This window comes from Colletotrichum lupini, chromosome 3 (assembly GCF_023278565.1).
Source record: "Colletotrichum lupini chromosome 3, complete sequence".
Taxonomy (NCBI): Eukaryota; Fungi; Ascomycota; class Sordariomycetes; order Glomerellales; family Glomerellaceae; genus Colletotrichum; species Colletotrichum lupini.
In genome coordinates this window covers 1,464,297-1,489,985 of record NC_064676.1, presented here as the reverse complement: position 1 = coordinate 1,489,985, position 25,689 = coordinate 1,464,297, and the positions used below count along the sequence as shown (strand labels likewise).

At 53.7% G+C, this 25,689-nt stretch overlaps 9 protein-coding genes across 9 annotated transcripts; 4 read left to right on the top strand and 5 right to left on the bottom strand.

Moving 5' to 3' along the window:
• Nucleotides 1-42: 42 nt before the first annotated feature.
• CLUP02_05168 (uncharacterized protein) lies at nt 43-525 on the top strand (the record flags this gene model as incomplete). Its single annotated transcript, XM_049284177.1, has 1 exon — nt 43-525. One exon carries the CDS (start codon nt 43-45, stop codon nt 523-525), a length of 483 nt encoding a protein of 160 aa, XP_049141320.1.
• A 563-nt stretch (nt 526-1,088) lies between these two features.
• CLUP02_05167 (nitric oxide synthase) lies at nt 1,089-4,534 on the bottom strand (the record flags this gene model as incomplete). Its single annotated transcript, XM_049284176.1, has 5 exons — nt 1,089-3,197; nt 3,257-3,395; nt 3,452-3,765; nt 3,821-3,968; nt 4,053-4,534. 5 exons carry the CDS (start codon nt 4,532-4,534, stop codon nt 1,089-1,091), a joined length of 3,192 nt encoding a protein of 1,063 aa, XP_049141319.1.
• Nucleotides 4,535-5,980: 1,446 nt separating this feature from the next.
• Nucleotides 5,981-6,473, bottom strand: CLUP02_05166 (uncharacterized protein; the record flags this gene model as incomplete). Its single annotated transcript, XM_049284175.1, has 2 exons — nt 5,981-6,171; nt 6,236-6,473. 2 exons carry the CDS (start codon nt 6,471-6,473, stop codon nt 5,981-5,983), a joined length of 429 nt encoding a protein of 142 aa, XP_049141318.1.
• Nucleotides 6,474-7,714: 1,241 nt separating this feature from the next.
• On the bottom strand, nt 7,715-10,258 carry CLUP02_05165 (GMP synthase; the record flags this gene model as incomplete). Its single annotated transcript, XM_049284174.1, has 16 exons — nt 7,715-7,810; nt 7,869-7,941; nt 8,037-8,056; nt 8,109-8,134; nt 8,212-8,248; nt 8,300-8,407; nt 8,461-8,544; nt 8,728-8,757; nt 8,879-9,083; nt 9,131-9,362; nt 9,416-9,614; nt 9,801-9,806; nt 9,863-9,885; nt 10,010-10,100; nt 10,164-10,186; nt 10,252-10,258. 16 exons carry the CDS (start codon nt 10,256-10,258, stop codon nt 7,715-7,717), a joined length of 1,260 nt encoding a protein of 419 aa, XP_049141317.1.
• A 1,833-nt stretch (nt 10,259-12,091) lies between these two features.
• CLUP02_05164 (uncharacterized protein) lies at nt 12,092-13,204 on the top strand (the record flags this gene model as incomplete). The annotated part of the gene is made up of 3 exons (XM_049284173.1): nt 12,092-12,109; nt 12,165-12,345; nt 12,432-13,204. The coding sequence occupies 3 exons, from the start codon at nt 12,092-12,094 to the stop codon at nt 13,202-13,204; spliced, it is 972 nt and encodes a 323-aa protein (XP_049141316.1).
• Nucleotides 13,205-13,350: 146 nt separating this feature from the next.
• CLUP02_05163 (uncharacterized protein) lies at nt 13,351-13,788 on the bottom strand (the record flags this gene model as incomplete). Its single annotated transcript, XM_049284172.1, has 2 exons — nt 13,351-13,698; nt 13,750-13,788. 2 exons carry the CDS (start codon nt 13,786-13,788, stop codon nt 13,351-13,353), a joined length of 387 nt encoding a protein of 128 aa, XP_049141315.1.
• A 112-nt stretch (nt 13,789-13,900) lies between these two features.
• Nucleotides 13,901-18,089, top strand: CLUP02_05162 (Mov34/MPN/PAD-1 family protein; the record flags this gene model as incomplete). The annotated part of the gene is made up of 15 exons (XM_049284171.1): nt 13,901-14,036; nt 14,132-14,145; nt 14,299-14,438; nt 14,502-14,588; nt 14,679-14,688; nt 14,754-14,870; nt 14,925-15,544; nt 15,604-15,769; nt 15,834-15,944; nt 16,055-16,166; nt 16,294-16,371; nt 16,439-16,499; nt 16,576-16,852; nt 16,977-17,455; nt 17,522-18,089. 15 exons carry the CDS (start codon nt 13,901-13,903, stop codon nt 18,087-18,089), a joined length of 2,976 nt encoding a protein of 991 aa, XP_049141314.1.
• A 2,941-nt stretch (nt 18,090-21,030) lies between these two features.
• Nucleotides 21,031-22,444, top strand: CLUP02_05161 (adenosylhomocysteinase; the record flags this gene model as incomplete). Its single annotated transcript, XM_049284170.1, has 2 exons — nt 21,031-21,931; nt 21,996-22,444. The coding sequence occupies 2 exons, from the start codon at nt 21,031-21,033 to the stop codon at nt 22,442-22,444; spliced, it is 1,350 nt and encodes a 449-aa protein (XP_049141313.1).
• Nucleotides 22,445-23,508: 1,064 nt separating this feature from the next.
• Nucleotides 23,509-24,869, bottom strand: CLUP02_05160 (D-isomer specific 2-hydroxyacid dehydrogenase; the record flags this gene model as incomplete). Its single annotated transcript, XM_049284169.1, has 4 exons — nt 23,509-23,853; nt 23,915-24,333; nt 24,456-24,670; nt 24,829-24,869. The coding sequence occupies 4 exons, from the start codon at nt 24,867-24,869 to the stop codon at nt 23,509-23,511; spliced, it is 1,020 nt and encodes a 339-aa protein (XP_049141312.1).
• Nucleotides 24,870-25,689: the final 820 nt, after the last annotated feature.

Sequence of the window (25,689 nt, the reverse complement as noted above, 5' to 3'; positions counted from 1 at the left end):
AAACCACGACTCAAACCATATCCTACAATAACAACATACAAAATGGCACCCTCAAAGGATCAGCTCATGGAGACGGCAGCTCAGGCCCAACTCGACATGAACACATACCAATCCAAGACGGGCGCCGCCCGCCCCCAGGGCAACGACGACGCCGGCGTCTCCAACATCCAGACGGAGAACCGCTTCCCGGGCGCCACCGTCACCGTCCAGGGCGACCCGATCAACAACGTCTCGTACAAGCCCGAGCAGCCGCCCAAGAACCCGGCCGACAACGACGACGACGTCGTCCCCGCCAAGAAGATTTCTTCGCTCGGCACGCAGGACCAGAAAGATGATATCTTGCTGCAGGGCGAGGGTGCCGTGCGGAATAATGTAGGCACTAAGGCGCCTGGTGTTGGCGGGGAGAAGTTCCGCGGTTCGGATTACTATGTTCCTGAGAGCGTGCCGGATAGCATCTCGGCGGAGGGGAACATTGCGCCTGAGAGCGTGACGCAGGCTTCTGCCGAGGCTGAGAACCCTCGGTAAAGGGTGAGGGTTCGGGAGTCTGATAGGGATTACTTTTACGGATGGAAGGATACCAAGCATTGTATGGTTGTTATGATCATGATGTACAACAGTTATGAATCTGCCGAAAGGCTGTAAATCAAATGCACATCTGCAACGCAAACTGGAAAAGCGCAAGTGGGAAGAAAGTAATATGCCTGAGTGGAATGGTGACCAGATGTTCTGGACGATAATCTGGTCTCGATTATAGGGTAATGAAGGCCCAGCCATCCGAAATGCATTTTGATTGCATTCAAAAAAAAAAAAAAACACATTCAGAAGAAACTACGCAGACCTAAAAGCACAAGTAAAGCCCAGTTACAGCATTTATGGTGCCACATGAAGACAGAGTTGTTGGTCAAGTTTTGATATGACTTTTCTTGAAGTACTTCTACATAAAATACTCGACTATTCCCTCATCTTGTGACATTATGAAATCCGCCAACGCCTCGCTTTGAATCGATCCAATCCGCCGTCTAATCTATAATGCGCATGCCATGATGGGAGAAAAAAAAGGAAAATGAGAAAAGAATCAAGAAACGCCCTCAAGTAGCAGGCTGGTAAACATCAGCAACAAACCGATCGCCCAACACCTCTCTAGCATCCCGACCCAACACCTCGCTCAAATTGTTCAAGAAATCATCAACGGCCCTCGGCCTAGCGCACGCAAACACGAGAGCGCCATCCTCGATGTTCTTGACCAGCTTCTCCCGGACACCAGCCTCGAGCATCGCATCCTGCGCCCTCCTCTTCTCCTTGTTACTCCCCGTCAACCTGAGGATATCGAGAATGCCCGCCTCGCTTGCTTCCTGCACCGCTTCGCGCACGAGAGACTCGTCGGCCGCCTTGAAGCCGGCGAAGAGGCTGATCGCGGGGCCCTTGGCGGACTTGTCGCCCGAGGACCGAAGACGCTGGAGACGGTTCTGCAGGAGTCCGCGGACGGGGGCCATGCCGGATCCCGTTGTGAACACAATCATCGGCTTGTCCTGGTTCTCGGCCATGGCCTGCAGGTGCGATGAAGGGCGGATCTTGCAGGTCGCGGCACCAAAGGTCTCGAAGCAGTTGAGGTACTTGTCCGAGAACTTGCCGTTGGCGTGGTGCTGCACCAAGAGATCCAGCGTGTTTCCATTCTTTTGCTTCGTTCTCGAACCGTCAGAGGCAATGGAGTATTCCCTCGGCTGGATCGTCGGCATCGCGTTGCACAGCGCATCCAGCGTCACGGTCTGTCTCCAGTTGGCAGGAATCTGGTGGACCACATTCTCAATAGGAACCTTGGCCAACGTCTCCGGCTGCGGAAGAGACAGCCACTCTGCCCACTGTGTAGACTTGAAAGGCTGGTCCAAGTCGGCAAACCGCTGGAAGAACTCGCCTACGGTAGGCTCACCGGGAAGACTAAGCCGCTCTTCGGCCTGCACGCCGAGAGCGCCCAGGACGCGAGACACCTTGTTCTGGGAGTTTGGCGGCAGAATCCAGACGCTGCCCATGGTCGGGTACTCGCGATCGCCCAGGTCGAGGGTGACCCTCTTCATGCCGTCCGGAGCGGTGCCAAGGACAGGCTGTCCGACGACCTTTGCCTGAAACCACGGACGGGTGTCAAAGGGTCTGACCTGGCGAGCGGTCCGCTGCACGTCACTCGTCTTGTTCTCTTCTTGTGGCGGGCTTGACTTTTGGAGCCCCGCGAGAACCTGATCGAAGAACTGGCCGAGGACGGACCACGGAGGGTTCTCTGTCGCGGTGTCGGCTTCGCGCATACCAATGAGTCTCTGGGCATCACCTTTGCTCAGAAGCTCCTCAATGTCCATGGCGGCCTGGTTGTAGGTATCGGCGTACTCGAGGGAGCCGTTCGCAAAGATGGCATACTGGCACGAGATGGCCTTGGGATTCCTCGCCAGCGCGTCGGCGAAGGCCTTGCCGTTCTGTGGGATCTCGCCGCGACCCGTCGTGCTGGCGACGATGACCAGCACGTCATCGGGCTCGACCATGGAGATGGGCAGGGCGTTGAGCGTGCACGGCACCACGACGGACCCCAACTTGGGGTTGATGTCGCACGCGTGCTGCAGCTGCGCGCACAGCCTCTTGCAAAGCTTGATCGCGACGTTGCCCGAGCTGCAGAATCCGATGTAGATCCTGCGCCCGGGCCCCCGGGGGCTTAACGGCGTCAGGGGCGTGGTGGGCCTGAAGGCCTGCTGCTGCTGCTGCTGCGAAGCCGGAGGAGGGATGGGGAGAAACGTCGACGGGGAGGAGGCGGTGCCGAAGGGGGAGACTGGCGTGACGGGCCTCGTGAGGGAGATGGAGGGCACCACGGGGATGGAGATGTTGAGCTTCGTGTCCGAGGCGTAGTGGTGAGAAGGCCGCGCCGCGGGGCGGGCCCGTCGTTGCCGGCGCCAGGCCTTGATGGGATCTTGGGCGTGGCGGCAGATCAAGGGCTTTGGTTGGTAGTTTGGTGAGCCGCCGCGGTGCCAGATGGGAATGATGGATCCTTGAGGCGGTGCCAGCCAGTACGGGTCAGAGGGGAGGCGGAAGCCGTTGTTCATGAGGTGCTCGTCATCGAACTGGGCGAATTGCTCGGCCGCGCCAAGGGAATCTGACATTCTGACACCGGCCTGAGCGAAAGACCAGTATGTGGCGTAGTTGAGCTCGAGCTGCGCGCGGGACTTGTTGGTAATGTTAGCAGACGCATCTCAGATGTAAGCAATATGTAAGAGATGCTTACCAGCACCGCCAGACGCTCGTAGTCGGGGAGGTCATCTACATCGCCATCGACCAAGCCAATCGCCTTGGCGACCTGCGGAAGCGCGTTGTAGCGGAAGGAATCTGCGAGGTTGCGAACACCGATCTCGGCGTCCATGAACCTGCGTTTGCTTTGTCAATGATGTAATTCTTGCACCTCAAAACAAGTTCAACTCACCATCCAATAAAGGGCGCAGCGGTGTACTGGACACCGCCGATACTGAAGCCAAGGCGGCTGAGTGCCGGCGCGGGAACCCAACGCAGGCCAAGGGTCTCGAGCTCAGGGTGCTTGGGATGGCGGATATGTACCAGAGGGAATGCGTCCTTGGGGAGCTCGGTGATGACGGGCTCTTCTCCCTCGGCCATGGTGACGAGGGGAAGCAGATCCCATTGTGAGCGGAAGCGCGGCGGTGTCCAGCCGAGCTCGATGATGGCGTTTGTGAGTTCCACGTTGGCGGGGTCTCCGAGGATTGTGCCGTTTGATTGTTGGTACTTGGCCGTGTTAGTCAGTTGATCGGTTGTCATACTGGGAGGTAGAAAGACTTACCCCTGCAAAGGACAAGAGTTGCGAGTTCCAGATCATGGGACCGCGGCTGTCAATGTCTCTGGGAGGGAAGACAAAGACTGTCGGGTTGATTTCACCCGAGTTGTAGGCCACTCTCAAGTTCTCAATGAGAGTCTCGGCCATCTTTTTGCTTGTGCGAACATGTCTCAGGTCGCATAGCCTGCCAAAGACTATTAGTAAATAACTCGACATCACATCCGAATCTTTCTCATACCTCAAGTTGCTATACTCTGATCGCATGATGCACTTCCGAGCATGCTTCCAAGCCGTCCGAAGCCCGAACTCGAGTTCTTCAAAAGTCTGCGTCCAAAGGCCACCCACCAAGCCAACCGTTGCTGCCGGTGGCGCCTCCGATCCGCATTCGGACGCCGTTGTGAACTTGCCCTCTGTCGAGTTCTTTTGAATCTCCTGAAGGACCTCGTGTGCCCGGTGGTGAAGCTGCTCCGTGTCAATGAGACCGTCCTTGTGCATTTGCTGGAGGAAGTCGAGCGCATCCTCGCGGACTTGGGCGTAGGACTGATTCCGGCCAACGCGCTCCTCGTCCATGTGCGTCATCCGACCGGACTGGCAAAACTTTGTCGTGCAGCCCGTCGAAGAGAGAGATGGATATTGTGAGCGGATGTTGGCGAACTCTTGTTCCGCTGAGATTTGCCGCGGCGGCTGGGCGAGCGTGCCCTGAAGGAATGGACACGCCATTTTGTCGTGTGTGAGTATGTGTGTAAGTATGTAAGTTGAGATTGGTAAGACAGGAATGTCGACCGGGGAAGTCGAATACTACTACTTCTTCTTTTCCCCAAGACTTTTGAGGGTACGGAACCCAAAGAGGCTTAAAGTATAGAAGTGAGAATAAGGTATAGTAACTTTAGTGTGTCTGTAGATCGGTGGTATTCCAAGTGCGAGTCAGAGTGGAGTCTTTGAGTGAAAATTGGTGATGGCGGCATCGGCATCCAAGCGAATGACTAAGTTTAAGCGCCAGTTAAGTGGTTGTTGATGATCTTCCAGACGGGAAAGCCAAAAAAAAGAGTGGACGAACCCTCCAACTTTATAACACTCCAATGTAAAACAAAGGGAATAAAGGACAATAGACTCCAGACCACAGAAATCTTAGGACGACTTAGTGTTTTGGAGAGAGCTGAGCCCTGCCGTGGACGTCCATCTTCCTGATTTGGCTTTGCATCACCGTCTGATATTGGACACACTGGTTCCCCTTCCTTCTGGAGCAGCCACATGGGCCCGCCTCCCTCCAACAAGATGATTGCACATCAGTCAACCTCGTGCTCGAGGTAATACAATCAACAACCACCACTATGTGTTGAGGAGGGGTGGTACATGCTGTCTCAGGCAGGCTGGTGCAACTTGGGCTGAATCCATTGGTAAGGGCTGGTTGTCGAGAAATGTTGTTCAGCCCCCGAATAAAGGGGCAAGCTCTATGGTTCCCAAAGCCACCGCAATGTCAACACTTGTTCGTTTACGAAGCATGGGGATTTTGCACACGAGGCAGTAAACGGGCATTGGATTTTACGAAAGTGGGGGATGACGGCGGTGAGAGCGTCCTAGCGCTGCCATTCCATCTGACATGGAGGGCAGTCCTCGGGACCGATATTGTTAGCTGGCCGAAATGTTGTTGGTGAGGAGGAGGCTGAGCTGAGGAATCTCTCACTTCTCACTTACAACATGCACGGCCGTTTCCCGCTCAAGTTAACCTTTTCCCACACAAACGGCTTCAATCGTCGATGAGGGGTCTGTCTCTCTCTGCCTGGTGTTTGGTTTGTGTTCTAACCCTCACACACACTCTCTCTCCCAAAACCTCGGCCCAAGGACCAGTTACACGGTACCGATCCATCGGAGTACACAGACGTACGGCACCGATTGAGTAATTATCTGTAGATCACGATCCGCGACATTATACGCAAGAAATGACACAAAGTTGGCTAATGAATACAACTGACGGCTGATTGCAGCTAGCTTTCTGCGAATGATCAGCAACCATAGAGGCGCATTTGGGCGTAAGTCGGCAAACTCGAAGGAGTGTATCCTCCGGACCAACACTTAGCCATTTTGAGTGAGGCGATTCACACCCACCAGTCGTGAAATGTCTCCCATTCGGCGATAGGCGCGGATGCATCACGAGACTATTGGGCCTCATCCGCCAAGTGTGCGTGTATTCCCTAAGTGTGTGCGTGTTATGTGTGTGCCTCTCTCGTCTGTCATACGGCGTAATTTATTGCCAATTTCTCCGCGGCCGAATCTTGAGCGCGCAACTCGCGTGGCTCGCCAACGCCATTGCATGAGACTCTCCAAGCCATGGCTGCCTTTCAAGACCTCAGCTGGGCCTGGACAGTCAGCCCATTTACCCCCCGTGATGGCTAATCCTGGCCTTCCATCGTTGAAACTAACGATTTCGAAATGTAACAGAAACCCTTTTGGAATGTTCTATCGAGCCCGTGGCGTTGTCTCTGTTCGGATCCCGGGTTGCGAATTTCGTCCCCGGAGGCCACGAGGAGGCGATATATGAATGTGGGGATACAAGACTCCAAAGAATATAGTGAGGCGCTGATCTAGAAGGCCTCGAGGTGGACGAGGACGGGCTATCGAACGTGAATATCGCGTGGAGACCACGCCTTCTTGCCCTCATTTGCTCGTCTTCTTCGCAGCTGGAGCCGAGGTGGCTGAGATTCGTGATCCAAGACAGGGGCAGGAAACGAGGCAAAACCTGAGTCCATCTTCCCCTTGTTCCTGAGGCGCTCGCCTCAACTTTTCAGCAGCGCCTTTTTGGAAGACCACATGGCAAATGAGTCAACACAACAATCTAAAAACGGGGCGCGTTTCGTGCGACGTTGCGAATTGTGGGATTTTCTAGAACAGAGTAAAGCTGCTTCCAATATCAACTCATTCGGTCGCGAAAGAAGTGTCTGTCGTTCTCTCTTTCTCTAACATGACATCAAATTTCGTGAAACCAAACTCGAGATGTCAAGGCGGTGGCACAGCATGGAGATGGGACCGCCCCGCCCGGATGAGATCTGCAAGACCGAGCTTGACAGCAAGCAGACCCGGGTTTTCTTGCAGGGCAAATCCGCAGTCAGCGGGCCTTGAAAATCTGCCTCCCGTATCTTGCTGGTGCTTCCAGGTTGATTGTATGGTGCTGTTGGGGCGTTTCGGCCGATGACCGGCGGTGCAGCTTGACGTGCCGCTGCTGCATCGTTGAAAGAGGCTTTCGAAGCGGTGCGACATCGCCAAGGCTGGAATGAAGACCTTTCCAGAGACGAATGACACTCGTCACGTCGTAGATGTGCAGCAAAGATGCTCAAGGTTCTTGGCTCTCAGCAGAAACCGAGGAAGTTCTCCATCATTGGTGTGATTTGGGTTGGACGCCAGCGAATTCAAAGTGGTGCTACCGGCACATCTGTTTCTGTTAGCGGGATGGTTTCGCAGACTAGGGTGATCGACATGCGTGGACTGCTGACTAGCTTGGGCACGCCAAACAGTGTCTGCTTTGGCCATTGCTGGATCGCAAGCTATCTTGCTTTCACGTTGGTTGCGGTCGAGAGAAGAAATTGACGACGTAGAAGTCGTCAAAATGCTCCATGAGATGCAATCTGAGCAATGACGATGCGAGGTGAAAACACGAAGACGGACGATATAACTCTCGTCCAACGTGGCTTGTGCGGCAACATTCTAGTTCGTCCTCGCGCATAACCCATGCCATGGTTCGGCTCGACTGAATTTCACCGAGGGATCCAAAGTTTTGACGAAAAAAAGACGTGAGTTTGCAAGCCTGAGTCTACTTGTTCTATCCAAAATTCCCAATTTTTACTCTGTTCTCAGTTAGCGATGGGTCCTAACGAGTACTTGCAAAGATGAGACAGGTGATTCAAGCTACGAACCCATTTCGATCGTTCCGGGGGGCTTCGACGTGATGTCGTATGTGCAGCGGGCGACGCCGTCAACTTCGTTGATGATACGGGTCGAGATCTGAAGGATTCAAAGTCAGCAACCATAGATAATGAAGAGGAGGAGGAGCTAGTCATACCCTCTTAAGGAGGTTGAAGTCGAACTCGTAAGGCTCCGCGGACATGAAGTCCAGAGTCTTAACGGCGCGGAGACTAAGAATTATTGTCAGTTGATTGATCGGGGGAGATGACCAGGGAGACAAGCAAGCAAGGTTGCTAGCAGGAGGCGCTTTAGTGATGGCGCTTACATGATAATGTAGCCGTAAACCTAGGAAAGTCAGTCGTCTGCTTTATTCACATATCGGAAGGGAGGGACATACTCTGGCATCACCTTGAACTCCAACAGCTGCAGAGATATCATTCGTTAGCAAAGAAACCGGCCGGTGTGACGGATTTTGAACACCAAAAAGTCTGGCAACATACCCTTGTTGGAGTCCACAGCAGCATATGCTTGGGACATCTACAAAATGGTAAGCGACTATCCCAGGAAAATCAAAGGGCTGACACTCACCTCATTGTAGATTCCGGCTTCCTTGATCATAGAAATGAAGATGTTGTCGGCAGCACGGGCAATGGCGACTCTCTCGGGTGTCACCTCTCCAATAATGCGGATGGCAATCTGACTGGTGTTAGACTAGCTACGTGTTGGACGGCTGGCGATCTGGTACTTACACCGGGGCCGGGGAACGGGTGACGCATGACCAGATCTTGGTGGATGCCCAACTGTCTGCCGAACTCTCTAACCTCATCTTTGAACTATTTGCGGGAGTCAGTATGGGACGTAGAAAATACTCTGAGCGAAAGCGAAAATGCAGTGAAAGTGCGACGCAGTTTCGTGTCGGCCAAATAGACACAACCCCGCTTTGAGTACATGTCCTACTGTCATCCGAGTGTGACAGATCACAGGATGAGGACGGAAGAGGATTTGGGGAAACGAACCAATTCTCTGAGGGGCTCGATGAGTTTGAGCTGCAAGAAAGTCAGCTAGAGTAAACAGAGGACAGAAAATGGAAGCGGTGTGGTCTAGCGACCAGGGAAGCGGAAGACCTCATTCCCGTAAACACTCCAGCCGCTTCAGAAAAATCTTTACCTTCATCTTCTCCGGAAGTCCGCCGGTGTTGTGGTGAGATTTGATAGTCGCACTGGGCCCCTTGAAGGAGAGGGACTCGATAAGATCGGGGTAAAGTGTGCCCTGGAGGAACCAAGTGATGGGTCCGGCATTCTCGGTGTTCTCGGCCTCCTTCTCCAATCTAAGAGCCTCCTTTTCGAAAAGGTCGATGAAGGTTGCGCCGATGCTGCTACCGTATTAGAGAGGTCAATACATGTAATCAAGCATACTGACATCTTGCGCTTCTTCTCGGGCTCGGTGACACCCTTCAGGCGGCCAAGGAACAACTCAGCTCCGTCAGCGACGGTGAGATTAATGCCAAGGTGCTTCTCAAGAGTCTCCTTGACCTGCTCACACTCGTTGAGACGCATGACGCCTATCACAATGAACTCAGTATACCGGTACGCGCTGATTATGGTGCTGGAGTGCTTACCGTTGTCGACGAGGATGGCGTGGAAGCGGTCGCCTGATGAAAGATTAGTCTCCCCCTGAGTTTCTTGGATGAGCATCCAGTCATACCAATCGCTTCCTTCATAAGCTTGGCGGCGACAGTGGAGTCGACACCTCCAGAGACAGCGCCGATGACCTGTGCCTTGTCGCCGACAAGGTGTCTGATGCGGATGATCTCCTTCTGAATGAAATCCTCCATCACCCAGTTGGGTCTGGCGCCACTGATATCAACGGCGAAGTTCTTCAGGATCTCACTACCGCGAGGTGTCTAAGTTGCTATGTCAGTGTGCGTTCGTGTCATCAAAACTGTGCGGACGGCGTCTGAGCCGGCGGTCCTCCATAATAATCAATGGTCCCATAACGGGCGCCATGCTGATCGCCGGAATATGATCGCCGTATTCGGCGAGGAAAATGCCTCCGTACTAAGGGGAATTTCGGAAGTCATTCAACTTACGTGCTCCTATGCAGAGTTAGTCGTATTTCTACAAAGGTTCAGGGGAATTTAGTAGGACAAACCAGCTCAGGGTGGAATTGGACGCCTGTAGGATTCAGAGTATCAAGTCAGCCATAGTCCAAAGCGCAGAGACGATGATAACTGATGGAACGAGATGGCGTGGGTTCGCCAGACTGCATAACGTTGGATTTTGATCGGGATCGACATACCGTAAATTGGCTTGGTCTGGTGGGCGATTCCGGCATACTCAGAGTTTGCCGTGCTTGCAACGACGGTGAATCCTTCGGGAAGAGCCACCAACTGCATTGATTTCAGAAAAACTGCTTCGGAACGTCCAAATGCTCTCTACTCAGGCTGATTTACCTTGTCGAAGTGACTCATGTATGCTACCGTGAAAGTCAGCATTGGGCAACAGAGTATGAGGGGAATTCTAAAATATTTGGAGGCTCACCTTGCATTGTCTCTCCCAGACCAGCGAAGAGGCGATCGGTGTGGGAGTTGCCGGAGTTGAGGATAGTGACATCGGCGTGACCGTACTCTGCATAATGGACAGGTCAGAGTGACTGTTCTATAATCCAACTTGATCCCCCAAGAGTGACTGACCTCGGGCCTCTCCGCGGGCCACATTCTTGGCGTTGATTCTCCAGGCGAGTTCCTGCACATAATTAGCCGGCTATTCGTCTCGATAGAATGTACCGCCGGAGTCTTGGTGTAAGACGAAAAAGCGTCCTCGTGCAGTCGAAAGCATGGGAGATATATCGGATCGAGCATTACCTGGCAACCGTAGCTGCACACATCGATAAGTACATGATTCCGCTACGAAGGTGTTGGCTAACATACCAGATACCCAAAATGGGAACACCGAGATCAAAGATCGCGGGGTCGACGTCTTTACAGTATCAGAAAGAGCTCTACTCTACTTTCTCAAGAGGTTTCCTTACGAGGAGAGTCCTGGTCGTAGACGGACGAGGGGCCGCCAGACAACACGATACCCTTGGGCTTGAAAGGAAGATCGGCCAGCTTGGTTGTGCAGGGCAGCATCTCAGCGTAGACCTTGAGGGATCTCAGGCGACGGAGGATGAGATGGCTGGTCTGGGAACCAAAGTCGAGAACGAGGATGGTCTGGAACGCAGTTTGTCAGTTATCCGAAATGAACATGACTTTTGCAACCCCGAAGAACTTTGACTGTATCGACATCATTGGCGCTTGGTGACTCGTTTATTGCGGTTGTGTGGAGAATCGAGAGTTCGAGTGGAAGAGTTCGATAGGCGCGAGCTGTGTGCCAAAGCTCGTCGCGTGCCCGAGTATACGAGTTCTAGTATTGAGGAGGTTCTGCGCGGTCGGTTGACCGCTGCTTTTCGACTCCTCTGATATGACTCCCACTAGGCCCTTAAGCTGTGTTGCATTCGCGCACGCAGCAGTAGTCGTGATCCAAGACTGTCGCAGGGTATTTCGATTCGCGATGTCGACTCAATGCCAATATTCACGTGAATAGAAGAGTTCGGGAGGTCGGTTTCGAGGATTCCAGCACTTTTTCGAGGTACTGGCTGGTCGTGTCGGTGATCGCGATGTGTTGTGGGCAGCGGGTTCCACATAGTCAAAGTTCCTGGGGGTCGTATTGGGGGGCATTGATGAGGGCGAAGGGAGTAGACGTACGTCAAACATGTTGTGAGGCGCCTCAGCCTCGGCTTCAATAGCGCTCGCCATCTTGAAGTGCTTGCTTGCTTGCTGGAAAAGGAGAATATGCGTGTTGTTGGCGGTCGTGTTTTGCGGCGAGAAGAAAAAAACGAAGGCGGAGGAGAAAAAAGTTTTGGTAAGAGTCAATCAATCGCCCGGCGCGGCACACCTGCGCATGGTGGGGGCGGGGCACTTTCTGTCCCTTATCTTATCGCTCCAGGGGTCCACCTCAGCCACCTTACAGCTCCAGCCACTCACTCACTCTACCTGACCTATCAAGGTGGTGTTCAGTGTCAATGAATTCGAGCAGTTGTAGAAGCTGAGATGTTATGTCTTTGTAGATTTATCTCTTGTGATGTTTTCTTCAAACGAATCAAGGCAGTATTATAAAGCTCAAGTAACAGAACTCCAGATGTAGTGAAATGAATCGTCATTTTCAGATGCCTCAGGGCAGGTACGATCAAGGGCACTGGACTGAGCCCAATTCAGCAAGGATGATGTCATTCGTCGCTCCAGTGACATCGCCGAACCCACCGAAATTTGAGGTTTCTCTCAAAGACATGAGCACTGCGTCTCATACATATAGGTGTCAAGATATTTGAGATCATTCCAAAATGTATGAGATATACGCTGTGAGTACATCCTACCTGGGGCGGTTGAGCCCTCACTCCTGACTGACAGATCCAGGCCGGTGCTGCGGCGGCGTTCACAGTAGACTGTCTCGTCTACCATCTGGACACCATCAAGACCAGATATCAGAGCCAAGACTTTGTCAAGACGTATGCCTCGACATCAGGAAGCAAAGCGCCCCTCTTCCGGGGCCTCTACCAGGGCATTGGGAGTGTGGTGCTAGCCACATTACCGGCAGGTTAGTACACCAAGTCTCCCATACATTCTCGCGCATCACGGCGAGATACGATATGAACGGTACTGATAAGCTTGTAAACTTGCCAGCCGGGATATTCTTCGCCACGTATGAAAGCATGAAGAAAACCATCTCCAGCACTGATTTGCTCCCTCAGCCGTTTGTGCATGCCTCGGCCTCGGCCATCGCAGAGATGGGCTCATGCCTAGTTCTCGCACCAGCAGAAGTCATCAAACAAAATGCGCAAATGTTACGGAAGCAAGACAACAGCAGCAACGGTACCAGGCGATCAACATCCCTCGAGGCCCTGCGACAGGTCACAAGTTCCGGGGCGCAGAGGCGTCTCTTCTCCGGCTACACAGCCCTCGTCGCGCGCAACCTCCCCTTTACCGCGATTCAATTCCCCATCTTTGAGCATGTGCGAAAAACATTCTGGACCTCTCGGTCGCAAGGGAGGGCAGAGGGCGAAGAGCAAGGCCTCGTAGAAACAGCCGTAGTCACGGGGACCAGCGCGGGCGCAGCGGGCGCGTTTGCGGCCTTCATCACTACGCCGAGCGACGTCGTCAAGACGCGGATGATGCTGAGCGCGGGAGAAGCCGGCGATAACAGCCACAGCCACAGCAATTCGTCGCCTTCACATGTTGAGAAATCGGCGAGTCCTAGGTCGAAGCCGAAGCGCGGCAGCTTAGAGGTGACGCGGGACGTGTATCGACGACACGGCGTGCGCGGATTGTTCCGCGGTGGAGGTTTGCGTGCCGTGTGGACGGCCGTCGGCAGCGGTCTCTACCTGGGCACGTACGAAATGTCAAAGGTATGGCTCACCCGGGGCAAGGACGAATCGGAAGTTGTCGGAGGGCTGTAAGAACGGGCGGAAGAGAAGCAGCAGAAAACGTGCATATGTGAGATTAGCAGGGTGCATTTGGAGAGATAACAACCGGCGGTGACGACGGCAGGAACCTAAGAAAGTTTGCTGTAAGTGTATCTCCCCGGATACGTGTATCTACAGAATTAGGTTCCTGTTATCAGCATCAACTTAGCAAAGGCGGCAATGATACGAGATGCATGAGAGTTACGGCGTGCCAAATCGTCTGGTCGTTCGTTGTTGAAAGTCGCAAATATGGTATAGGGAGACAAAGTGAAGCGACGGGAGTGATTGAGGAAGACATAAGAGTCTCCGAAACACGGCCTGAACATTGACACCCGACCACCTCGTTGACAATCCAATGTTGCCGCATTGTTGGGGTGGATATTTACCCGCCGGTACGTTGATGCCGGGATACGCCAGCCTGCCGATGCAAAAAGTTGTCGGCCAATAGTTTCGGTGTGATAGAGCACAAGTTGCAACTCTGCCGGCCCCTAAAAAGTCAGAATGCAGAGATGAAGGCAAAAAGATAGGCACCGCGGCACCTTGAGGGCGCCCACAAGCTTTTGCTTCTTTTCCTCCATTTACCATAAGGTACCTTAACTCGACCAACGTTGCCAAACCATCCCATCCACCTCACCCTTTTTGTTAGCCCTACGGCTAGACGTTTTAGGCCCAGTGTAGCGTCAGTGAAGAATGCGGGGGAACTCGCTGCTCCAACTCTTCGTCTGGGCTTCTAAAGCAATACCACCGCCAGAACCAAATCCAGATCCGTTCTTTTCTCCAGAGACGGGCGAGCCATCCTTTGTCGTTCACCCCGAGACTTTTTCTGGTGAGTTTCTGGCCCCAAATTAACATGTGTATGCCCATCACTCCATGTTTTCCCTTTCTTTGGTGCTCTTGTTGCGCTTCTGCTTTGACAATTAGCAAACGTAACTCAAGTGTCCCGTACTTTTGTGTAACTCAACTCCCTTCCTTTACCGTTTTCTCCAAATGGCCGTGCCAATAAAATTAAAAGTCTAAAAAAACCGAGTCCAAATCTCAAGAGGCGCATTGCGCATCATATCCAAAATTACACACGTCTCTGGCATCAGAACCACATCCGATTGCGCAATCCCTCCAAAACTGGTCGCTCCTTTGCGCCCACTGGTACCGTCCGTACTCCGTACCGAACCGCACCATCCATGGCTGTCCCATGCTTGCATGCTTCCCCCCTACTGCATAGCATGCAAACGTCCGGCGAAATTCTTTTTTTTCTTCCTCTTCTCTTTTTGAGATGATCCATATCTTGGATTAGCCCGCCGTGCCCGCCTGGCTGCCCACCCGGGTCGCAGATTTGCTACCTAGGCAAAGTCCAGTCCCATGCAACAGCCCAGGAAAAGGGGTCCCAGACTCCCTAAGCATGGTTGAGGGATGAACACCGCTTCTTTGACCGGCACACCGGGTTGGTCAGCTGCACTTGACTCGCACCGAGTCGCTCGACGGTGTGTAAGGTGTTAGTCGCTCCCGACCCACCTGGGCTTGGGTTAGGCAATCCTGTGTCGAAAAGACGTTTCCTCGACGCCCCCTGCCCGACACGTCTCTGACTCTGGATGGTGTGCTGTGCTGTGCTGTTCTGTTCTTATATTTCAGACTCGACGCTCATTTTCGTCCTTTCGTCTTTTTGGTTTTCAGATGTTTGTCGTCTTTCTATTCCAGATAACGAAACACCATAACGTAGCCTCAACTTGTGCTGAGCCGAGTCTGCCCCTTACACCACTCGCTCGTTGCTCTTCACCCACATCATTTCTCGGCAATTCCTTCAAGCGCCCTCTGGGATACCTTGATCCAACAGCTCAAAGCCACCCGGGCTCTTCATTCCAGCACAATCACAGAGGCATTGCTCCGGATCGTCATCATGACTGCCGTTGTGACCACGGCCCCATTGGGCGTCGACCTTCTGGCCCAAAGCATCAAGGAGAATACAGCCATCAACATAGCTGAGGTCGACATCAACAACACGGACAGATTCCTCGTCCACTCTCCCTACACAGAACCAGAGCACTTGCTAGATCTCGAGACCCTGGATGATGAAAACGCCCTCCTCGCCAGGGCGCTGTCTCAGATGGAGTGCCTCCGCGCGGACTACGCCACGGCCGGCTACGTTGAATCCTTCAATTGGGACCAAGTTCTCGGCGAGCTCAAGCGCCTCGTCCAATCCACTGGAAAAACATTCAAGGAAACTTCCTTTTACATTGTGGCATTCCGCTCGACGATCCCGCCATCAACAATCTATGAAGATCTCGGCGTTTTGGACAAGGCCGCGCATGCCGAAGCCAACCAATTCGGGGGATTCTTGAAGTAAGAGAATTGACGAGGAAATAGAGACAAAGAAGGACAAGAGACTAACTCGCCCGCAGATATTGGTTCGGAAGTCCCGACTCAGAAGGAAGAAATTTGGCAACGTGCGTCTGGCGGTCGAGACCAGATGCCGTCAAAGCCGGCCACGGTCAGGCTCATCGTCGAGCAAGTCGTGCGACAGCGTCCATGTACTCGTTCTGGAAGATTGATCGACACCGCCTCATCGTTCGTGACGGGGCCGAAAGCTGGGAGATTGTCGATTGGGTTGACTGAGAGCACCCTCTTTCAGACGGACGGGCAGGTAAAACAAAAGTGGCTATTTGCGGCGTTTGGTGATTTGGAGAAAATGTCGCAATCGGACTGGTCAATGAGCAATGAGACACCACAAACAGAGCGTATGGTACGCGGCATAAGAGGGTATGACATGGGCGCACTTGAATACTTTAGCATTATACAGCCAAGAAACCATTGGCTTTTCCTCCATAGATAGCGTAATAGACAAACGCATAGATCCAACGCGCCGTACCTATCCCACCTTACACTTGCATCCAAGTGATGGTCCTGTTGCAAATCATTCTGGCTGATGAAGCGAAAGACGAGGGGATGGCGAATACTGAAGCAGGTGAGAGAGCTCGGACTCCCAGAGGTGCTGATTCACGGCTGTAATGTACCATTTTCATTTTATCGACATGTACAACCCGACATGGGCACATAACACCCCCCGAGTGATATCGCAAAATGATGCTCAGGAGCAGGAGAGTCGAATGGGCCAGGTTATGAAGAGGAAGATGGAAGGAGGGAAGCGCAGGACGACAAGATGAGACGACGTTGAATTTAAACTCGACTTGAGTGCTTTCGGCGTGGGGGCAATGAGTGGGATGCCCTCCCATTCAGGACGTGGCGTGTGGAATCTGTTACGGATCACCGTGGGAGAGAAAGACGGCGGTGTGGGTCCGTCCACGGCCGGTCCGGAGGGGGTGGGCTTAACGGAGCTTGAAGGGGGTGAACATATCACATGACCTTTTCTCCAGTGAACTCTGCCGCCTGACACCGCCCGACAGCCCACAATCCCTCCCACAATTCGTTGTAGCGAAAAGTTCGATATTTCGCAACACGACGAGACGACTGCCGCCCCTCTCCTCGAATTCCGACCGCCAAGTTAACGCGACACCAACGATCCCGCTGCCGCAGACTCAAAACCAGGCCACCGAATTTTTGAACCTGCACGAATCTTTCTCCGATCGTATCGCAAATATGGGTGACGTTATCAAGGAGGTGCCGCTCACGGCGGTCCGCGTTGAGGCCCTTGTGAGTCCTGCCCGAATTCTGCCCCACCTCTCCTCACATTGGGGCTTCATGCTGCAGTGCAGTCATGATGGAGGGATATATGGTAGAGGATGTGTAATGTCGCTAACCTCAGACGTGTCTCTAGGTGGTGATGAAAATCGTCAAGCATGGCTCCGCGACCTTCCCCACGACCGCCACCGGTTCCATCGTCGGCATGGACGCCGACGGTCTCCTCGAGATCACAAACACCTTCCAGTTCCCCACGGTCGACGTCGCAAGCACCGACAGCCACCAAAACAGCCACCAGAACGATGCCTCGGCCCTCGCTGCCGCTGCTCCCCGCCAGAAGGCCAACATTGTCTACCAGAACGACATGATCAAGCACCTGAAGGAGGTCAACGTCGACGCTAACAACGTCGGCTGGTACACCAGCGCTGCCATGGGCAACTTTGTCAACCTTAGCTTCATCGAGAACCAGTACCACTACCAGAAGGACAACGAGCGGACAGTCGCCCTCGTCCACGACGTCAGCCGCAGCTCCCAGGGCTCCCTGAGCCTGCGCGCTTTCAAGCTCACCCCGGCATTCATGGCGGCATACAAGGAGGGCAAGTTCACGACTGAGAGGTATGTTGACTGTGTTATAAATGAAGATTTGGAAACCGACTGGGATGCTGACATTTCTCATTATAGCCTGAAAGCCTCCAAGCTCACCTTCAAGGACATTCTCGCCGAGCTCCCCGTCGAGATTCACAACACCCACCTTCTGACCTCATTCCTGCACCAGCTTCCCGGCCTCCCCGAGCAGGACAAGATCGAGTCGCCCAACTCTTTGTCGGATCTGCGCGACGACCCCCTCAAGCAGCAGCTCCACCCCTCGGTCGAGAACCTCGACCTCTCGATAGACCCCTTCCTCGAGAAGACGTGCGACCTCCTGCTCGAGAGCATCGAGTCCCACTACACCGACCTCAACAACTTCCAGTTCTACCAGCGCCAGCTCGGCCGCGAGCAGGCCAAGATCACGCAGTGGCAGACCAAGCGCAAGGCGGAGAACGCGGCGCGCGCGGCGGCCAAGCAGGCGCCGCTGCCCGAGGACGAGTGGCAGAGGCTGTTCAAGCTGCCTCAGGAGCCCAGCCGGTTGGAGGGCATGTTGAACGCGAAGCAGGTGGAGCAGTACAGCAAGCAGGTGGACGGATTCACGGCCAACATCAGCGCCAAGATGTTTGCCGTCAGGGAGAACCTGCTGCCCAAGCGGGCTTAGATGGACGCCTAAGGCAGGCTTGGGTCATCATTGCGCGGCTCCGTGGATGTGGACGGACAAGAACCAAAAACGGAAGGCCGGCGAGAGACGAAGAATGGGGAGTGCAGTGCAGAGGAGGAGAGCAGAGTCGAGGCGAGGGCAGACACAAAAAAGAGAGGAATTACCTTAGAGAACAGGTGTTCTGGGAATGATGAATGATCTGGGGCAGCGGATCAAAGCATTCGAAACGGCGTTACGGTAATTAGTCCCAGGCAGTGTGTACTGAGTCGATATTCGATGTCTTTTCTTGCATTCCAGAGCGACGGGCTTTCCTCCCTGGGCCACGGCATATTTCGGGCCTAACACGGTCTACGGCCGACGTCGAGTGAAGCCTTGCGAGTAAAGGGTATCTTGAAGCCGCGAGGCTGTCAAAAGACGAAGCTGTTGTGGTATGGACATTGGATATCAGCGGTTCGGGGCTGTCGTTCTACCTGGGAGATGATACGTCCGGACACACGAGTCAAAGAAAACACGGCCAAGTAGTGGGTTATCGACTGCGTCCATCGGCGGTAACATCAAGTTGTATGTGGCCCAGCGGTGAGGTGCTACCTAGCTAGATTTGCACGCGGATACTCGTCCGTAGAGCAGAAGATGGAATCAAGCACATTGAACAGCAAAGATGAAGCATCCGCGTATGTCTCCGGACAAGTCGGCTTCAGACGCCTCGTCCCAAATACCACCCCTAGTATCGTCCATAACCCATGCTATATATTAGCGACAGAGTGTACTTATTGGTCCTTATTAGCTTTGACAGCCCTGTCTTGCATGATTCGTCTGGTCCCGTTGAGGATACTGCCCAAAGTCAGTCTACTCGAGAGGGAGAGGTCCTGAAGTGAGGTACGTGGTGCGTTTGTGTTCCCCGAGGGCGATGGTTGGTGGGGCACAAATCGAGGGGTTTCACGCCTAAAAGGGACTAGCGCAGGAAAACGGTAAAACAAGGGGAAACAAAAAGAGGTCAACCTCTCAGATTGAGTCTCGGCGGCACGCCTGGCGCGGCGCGGGCGGGCACAAGCGGCTGGCCCTGAAGCTGTTGCTGGCCAGATGGAAAAAAAAAATTGAATGTCAATGAGGGGCACATTTCCGTATTTTTCTGAGGTGCCCGTCTTCTCCATCAGGGTAGGTACCTGCTCCCTATCAGATCTGCATGTACCTTCGCCGCCCACCCCAAGCCGATTGAGCGAGGCCAATGTATCTTTTCCCACTGAATTCACTCACATTGGCAGTATTTTTTCTAATTACCCGACCTAACCTTACCTTACCTAAGCTACCTTACATGCTTACCTCCGAGCAGGTCGGGCCCGGCCTACGGGCTGCTCTGAGCTTCCGCAGTTGTGTTTCCGAGTGGTAACGTAATAAGGGCCTTCCCTGGACTGAGGTGAGGTGAGCTACCGGTACCAGAGGTACCTACTCAAGGGACCTACCTAGGTAGAGCTTACATTCCAGAGCTTGCTCCCTTAGGTCTAGCCCTCCCTTTCCCTTCCATATGCGCCGCTCTTTGTGGCTTATCAAAAATGGGAGCTTCGAATGGAACTTGGAAGGGAAGGGTAGGGGGAAATGCAAAACGCCAATTGAACGACGTTGGATGAGACAGGAGTCGGTGTCTTGGGCCAGACAATAACTGACACCTCAGCCAGTACCTCAGCCAGTGACAGCAGACCGGAGAGAAAAGTCTGGCAGAAAAAAAGAACCAAAAAAAAAGTACCGGGGAATGGAAGCCGAGCTATCTGATTCGTATCCGTACCTTAGCTACGGCATGGTAGGGTAGGTACATTGCCCCTCCTCTTTTGCCTCCTTTCACCGCATGGAAATGGTCTGAGAGGAGCTCAAAAGGGAAGTGTTCTGGGGCCCTTGAGAAAGTCTGATTGTCAGATATGTGACGGAGGGAATGTACATCTGTTGCATTGTTGGACCCGAGTTATGGCGAGGGATAGCAGCAGTCAGTACCTTAGGTGTCGGAGCTATCATCAGCCGAGGGGCATGTCCGTCTTTTCCACCTCAGTACCTGGTGTACTTGGGTTGTGAACAGCACTGATGGACAGATAGCATGTACTTGTTGCTATCGTCTTGTATCAGCTCCAAAGTCTCGCGGAGCCATGACCAGCAGACTGAGCATCGGTGACCAGTAGAGCAGCATGGCGTGTCCACTGTTGAGGACGAGGTGCCCAGACAACGACCAGACACTGGCAAAACCCCACCCCGCCTGCCACACCTCGAGACTTCAGTCAATTGGAAGGCACGGCGTGGGTGAGGAGGAAAGAGCATTGGATCGAATTGTGAAGTTTTTTGCCCCGCCTCAGGCTTCAGGTGGGCTGCTGGCCTGCTGCAAAGGCAGGAAGTCCCCGTCCCCCAGTCACTTTTTTACCCCTCCTTCCCACCACTGGCCACCTGCGGATACCTCAGTCTGAACTTGTGAACTTGTGAAGTAGGTACGGAGATCATGTAGAGACAAGTACCTTTTTTTTTTTTTTTATCACCGTACCTTACGCCGCGCTTCGCCGACACACAGCAACACCAAGAAGGCAAAAAAAGGCAAGAAGGAGGTACTTTTTGTTGACACAGCAGGAGCAGCAGAGATTTCTCACCTACCCAAGGTACCTTACCTCAGGGCAGTCTGGATTCCCGACATCTCATCCCTCGCATCCCGCATCCCTCCCACTTCTGGCACTCCCACTCAGGCACTCACACACCGCCCTGCCTTCCTGCCGTCCCTGTCCGTGTCTGAACCCCTCCAAAGTCCAAAAGCCTTTTTTTTTTACTTCTTCTACCTGCCCTCCCCCCGCCAACTACCTCTTGAATCTTCTCCTCCTGCTCTCCTTCTTCATCCTCTCTTCTTCTCTTCTTCCTCCTCTATACCCCTTTCCTCCTCCCCAAACCACCTTTTACCATCACCATAAACTTCACAATGGCTGCCCCCGCCAACAAGTTCAAGGTCGCTGACCTGTCCCTTGCCGCCTTCGGCCGCAAGGAGATCGAGCTCGCCGAGAACGAGATGCCCGGTCTTATGCAGACTCGCGCCAAGTACGCTGCCGACCAGCCTCTCAAGGGTGCCCGTATCGCCGGTTGCTTGCACATGACCATCCAGACCGCCGTCCTCATCGAGACCCTCACTGCTCTTGGTGCTGAGGTTACCTGGACTTCCTGCAACATCTTCTCCACCCAGGACCACGCCGCTGCTGCCATTGCCGCTGCCGGTGTCCCCGTCTTCGCCTGGAAGGGTGAGACCGAGGAGGAGTACAACTGGTGCTTGGAGCAGCAGCTGTCCGCCTTCAAGGATGGCCAGAAGCTCAACCTTATCCTCGACGACGGTGGTGATCTGACCCACCTCGTCCACGAGAAGTACCCCGAGATGCTCAAGGGCTGCTACGGTGTCTCTGAGGAGACCACCACCGGTGTCCACCACCTCTACAAGATGCTCAAGGACGGCAAGCTCCTTGTGCCCTCCATCAACGTCAACGACTCCGTCACCAAGTCCAAGTTCGACAACCTGTACGGCTGCCGCGAGTCCCTCATTGACGGAATCAAGCGTGCTACCGACGTCATGGTTGCCGGCAAGGTCGCCGTCGTCGCTGGATTCGGTGATGTCGGCAAAGGCTGCGCCCAGGCTCTGCACACCATGGGCGCTCGTGTCATTGTCACCGAGATTGACCCCATCAACGCCCTCCAGGCCGCCATGGCCGGCTACGAGGTCACCACCATGGAGAAGGCCGCTCCCCGCGGTCAGATCTTCGTCACCACCACTGGCTGCCGCGACATCCTGACTGGCGCTCACTTCGACGTCATGCCCAACGACGCCATTGTCTGCAGTACGTTCATTCCTCTTGTTCTCTGTTTCTTCTCCAGTCCAGTTGACTAACCCCCTCCCTCCAGACATTGGTCACTTCGACATCGAGATCGACGTCGCCTGGCTCAAGGCCAACGCCCAGAGCGTCCAGAACATCAAGCCCCAGGTCGACCGCTTCCTGATGAAGAACGGCCGCCACATCATCCTCCTTGCCGAGGGTCGTCTGGTCAACCTTGGCTGTGCCACCGGTCACTCCTCCTTCGTCATGTCCTGCTCCTTCACCAACCAGGTTCTTGCCCAGATCATGCTGTACAAGTCCGGTGACGCCGCCTGGGGCCAGAAGTACGTCGAGTTCGCCAAGGCTGGCAAGCTCGATGTTGGTGTCTACGTCCTCCCCAAGGTCCTTGACGAGGAGGTCGCCAGACTCCACCTGTCCCACGTCAACGTTGAGCTCACCGAGCTCACCAAGACCCAGGCCGACTACCTCAGCATCACCGTTGAGGGTCCCTACAAGAGCGACATCTACCGCTACTAAGCGGCTTCCTCTTTGTATCGTCCAATCTTTTAGCGACTGGATTTCTTCAACATTCCGACTAATGACTTCAACGAGCGTACACCATAACATTTGGCAATGTGTGTTCTCAACAGCATGACTTGCATGACACATCTGGGAAGGGAATCTCGGCTGGGGGCGGTTACGGGCTGGAAACTCAAAAAGCTTGGGGGGCCTGGCTGCGAGATTTTTCAACAAAAAAAAGGCGTTGGCTTGTGAATAGTGATTCCCCAGACCATGGCATCTGTATTTTGCTTTCTTCGGCCCGACTCTTGGGGAGCGGGAAAAAACAAGGGACTCAACCCCCGGACATGGGATTAGGGGTTATGGGTAGACAACTCGACGACTAGGGCCCGTCAACCGCGGTCCGCATAGATGAATATATGCGTCTTTCGAGCAACAACTTTGATTGTGCCTATTGATTTGTGCCCTCGTACTGTCTAATTCTTGCCACGTTCACATCTAGACATTCGATGCGTAGAACTGCATGCTGAGTGCAGGTTTACCCTCAATTCTTACCGCACTCGCTAGTTACGCCCCGAAACTTAGACAAGTGCGCCTTGGTAAATGCGCACAGAACACTTGACTTGGACCTGGTACCGCAATGAGGGCTCTGGGATACCATCTGTCTCAATCCCTCAGCAATAGTTCGTCTAGAAATCCTTGCTTTAACTTCCGTTCTATGGACCATAGGTCAGCATATGTAGTCGGGAATCCGGTGGTCTCGCACAGGGACTCGCCCTTCTTCGGTACGTATACCATGTAGTATACGTCCATGAGGCACAATGTAACTTGGGTGAGTTACTTATTCTAACCCAGACATTGGGGATGTTATTGTAGAATATGTTCCAAGCTGGTGTCTATCTAACATCCATGTCAGACGATAACAAGGCAGTCTTTTCCTAGGCTCTACGTGTTTTGGACTACATATCTCGTGTTACTTCCAATTACATGGGCAACCTCATTTTCGCTACTTTTTTACTATCTTCAGGAACAAAACCTCTACCAGAGACCGTTTACCACCTTCTTTCTCGTCCGCCACCCCTCTAACCAACAAGCCCCTTTTGCTCAACAACAACACTATCCAGCTTCTCCTCCGTCACCGCCCTCCTTACATTCCCAATAGCCCACTTCTCCATCTTGACGCTTGTCTCGAGCGTCCAGGTGCCCATGTGCGGGACAATCAGCACGTTGGGGTTGGCGAGAAGGCCGGGGTGGACCTCGGGCTCGTTCTCAAAGACGTCGAGGCCCGCGCTGGCGACTTTTCCGGAATCGAGGGCCGCGACGAGCGCGGCTTCGTCGATGACGGCGCCGCGGGCCGTGTTTACTACCACCACGCCGGGTTTCATGAGGTCGAATTGCGGGGTTGAGATTATGTGGCGGGTGTGGGCCTTTTCTTGTCAGTGGTGATGAAGAGGAAAATTGCCCCCCGGGGGGGGGGGGGTTACGTACGTTTAGAGGCAGGTTGAGAGAAATCACATCACTCTCCCGCAACAACGTCTCGAAATCAACATAACTGGCACCACACTCCTCCTCCAAATGGCCCTCGAGCCTCGTACGGTTGAAATACCGCACCTCCATGCCAAACGCCCTTGCCTTCTTGGCCATGTTGCGCCCGATGCCGCCCATACCGAGGATGCCTAGGACTTTGCCTTGGGGGTCGCGGCCTAGCGGGGGAGGGGGTTGACCTTTCCACTTCCCATCGCGGATGGAGAGGATGGAGGCGTTGAGGTTGCGGAGGGCGCCGAGGATGAGGAAGATTGCAATGTCTGCTGTTGCGTCGTCGACTGCGGTGGGTGTGTTTGAGACGAGGATGGGGTCGGGGGAGCGGGATGTGCAGGCTGGGATGTCGATTTGGTCGTAGCCGGCGCCTTGGTGTTGTTTAGCATGTGGCGTCTGATCTACTGCTACTACTGAGGGATTCGTGATGGGAAATGCATGATATCGGGCGTCTTCTGAGCGTGTGAGGTGGAAGAAGAGGAGGGAGGCTCACCATTGTGGCAGATGAAGCCTACGCTGGAGGGAAGAGCGGCGACGAGCTCGGCATCGATGCGGCCGGTGATGTGGACGCTTGCAAAAGTGCGGTAGATTGCCTTTACGCCGTCGAGGGCGCCGGATTTGCACTCCTCGAGGAACTCGGCGCGATTGGTGGCCTTTGGCTTGATGATTTGGGCGACGTCGGCGAGGGAGGCCCAGGTGTCGTGGGCGCTTTTGGGTTGTGTTTGTTAGCTTTGGTTTGGGGCGTCTGGTTGAGATGAGGAAGGGTGATGTAGGGGTTGTAGTGGGAGGATGTGAATACGAGGCTGAAGGTTGATTCGGGAGCATGAGACGACAATCGTCTGAATGGAAGACGGAGGATGGCGTACTGCTCGATTTGGCCCAGTTGGAGGACTATGGGCTTTGACATGATTGCGGTAGTTGAAGCAATTGGCTTGAAATCGACTTCTCTTGAGAAGTGTTTGTCCTTTGATGGAATTGCAAACTTGAGTATGGGAAATATTGGTTAGCTCCAGATAATCACGTCCATCCCATCACGTCGCTTTCTTCACAAGCCAAAGATCTTCTGAAATCAAGAGATGTTGTGCTGGCGCTTGACGTAAGAGGACAACTCACTAGACTAGTCAACCTGACTTGTGATGGTGAAATATGAGGTTAGAGTAAGTTTCGTCACCTCGCCGAGTTGATGCCGCGAAGTCGGAGTTGAGATACAGCGGCGCGGGGTGGCTTTCCCATTGGGGAGTCGACTCAATTGGGAAAGTGGGGGTTGATCAGCGGGGTTGAGCTCAACTGGTCGCCCAAACTCGTTCTCGTTCTCTTCCAACAATCTCGCCAACAAGTCGTGCTCGGGAGGACTGAAGACGGTTGAGGTGATTCATATCTCTATTGAGAACTCTGATACGAGCTTGCAGGTTTCTACTCACAGGGATATCCAACAGTTTAGAGAATGTGTCTCTACAGGGCGTGAGAGGGCGTGAAAGGCACCCCACCGGACCTGGCATTCTATCTCAGCCCCGAGTCGAGGGCCGTGTCATAAGGTACGCTCCAATTTCTTCGAGGAGAAGACCGAGTAGCTTCTGTGCAAGCATGGGCAGTCCTCAAATGAGTCAGCTTCTTCCATGAGAGAGGCTCTCAACACTTTCCAACTGTTTGTAGGATCTAGTTGGACAAATTCAGCCAGCGGTCTGTTTCCTAGAGTGCGTATATTGAGATGGGTAGGCCAACGTCAT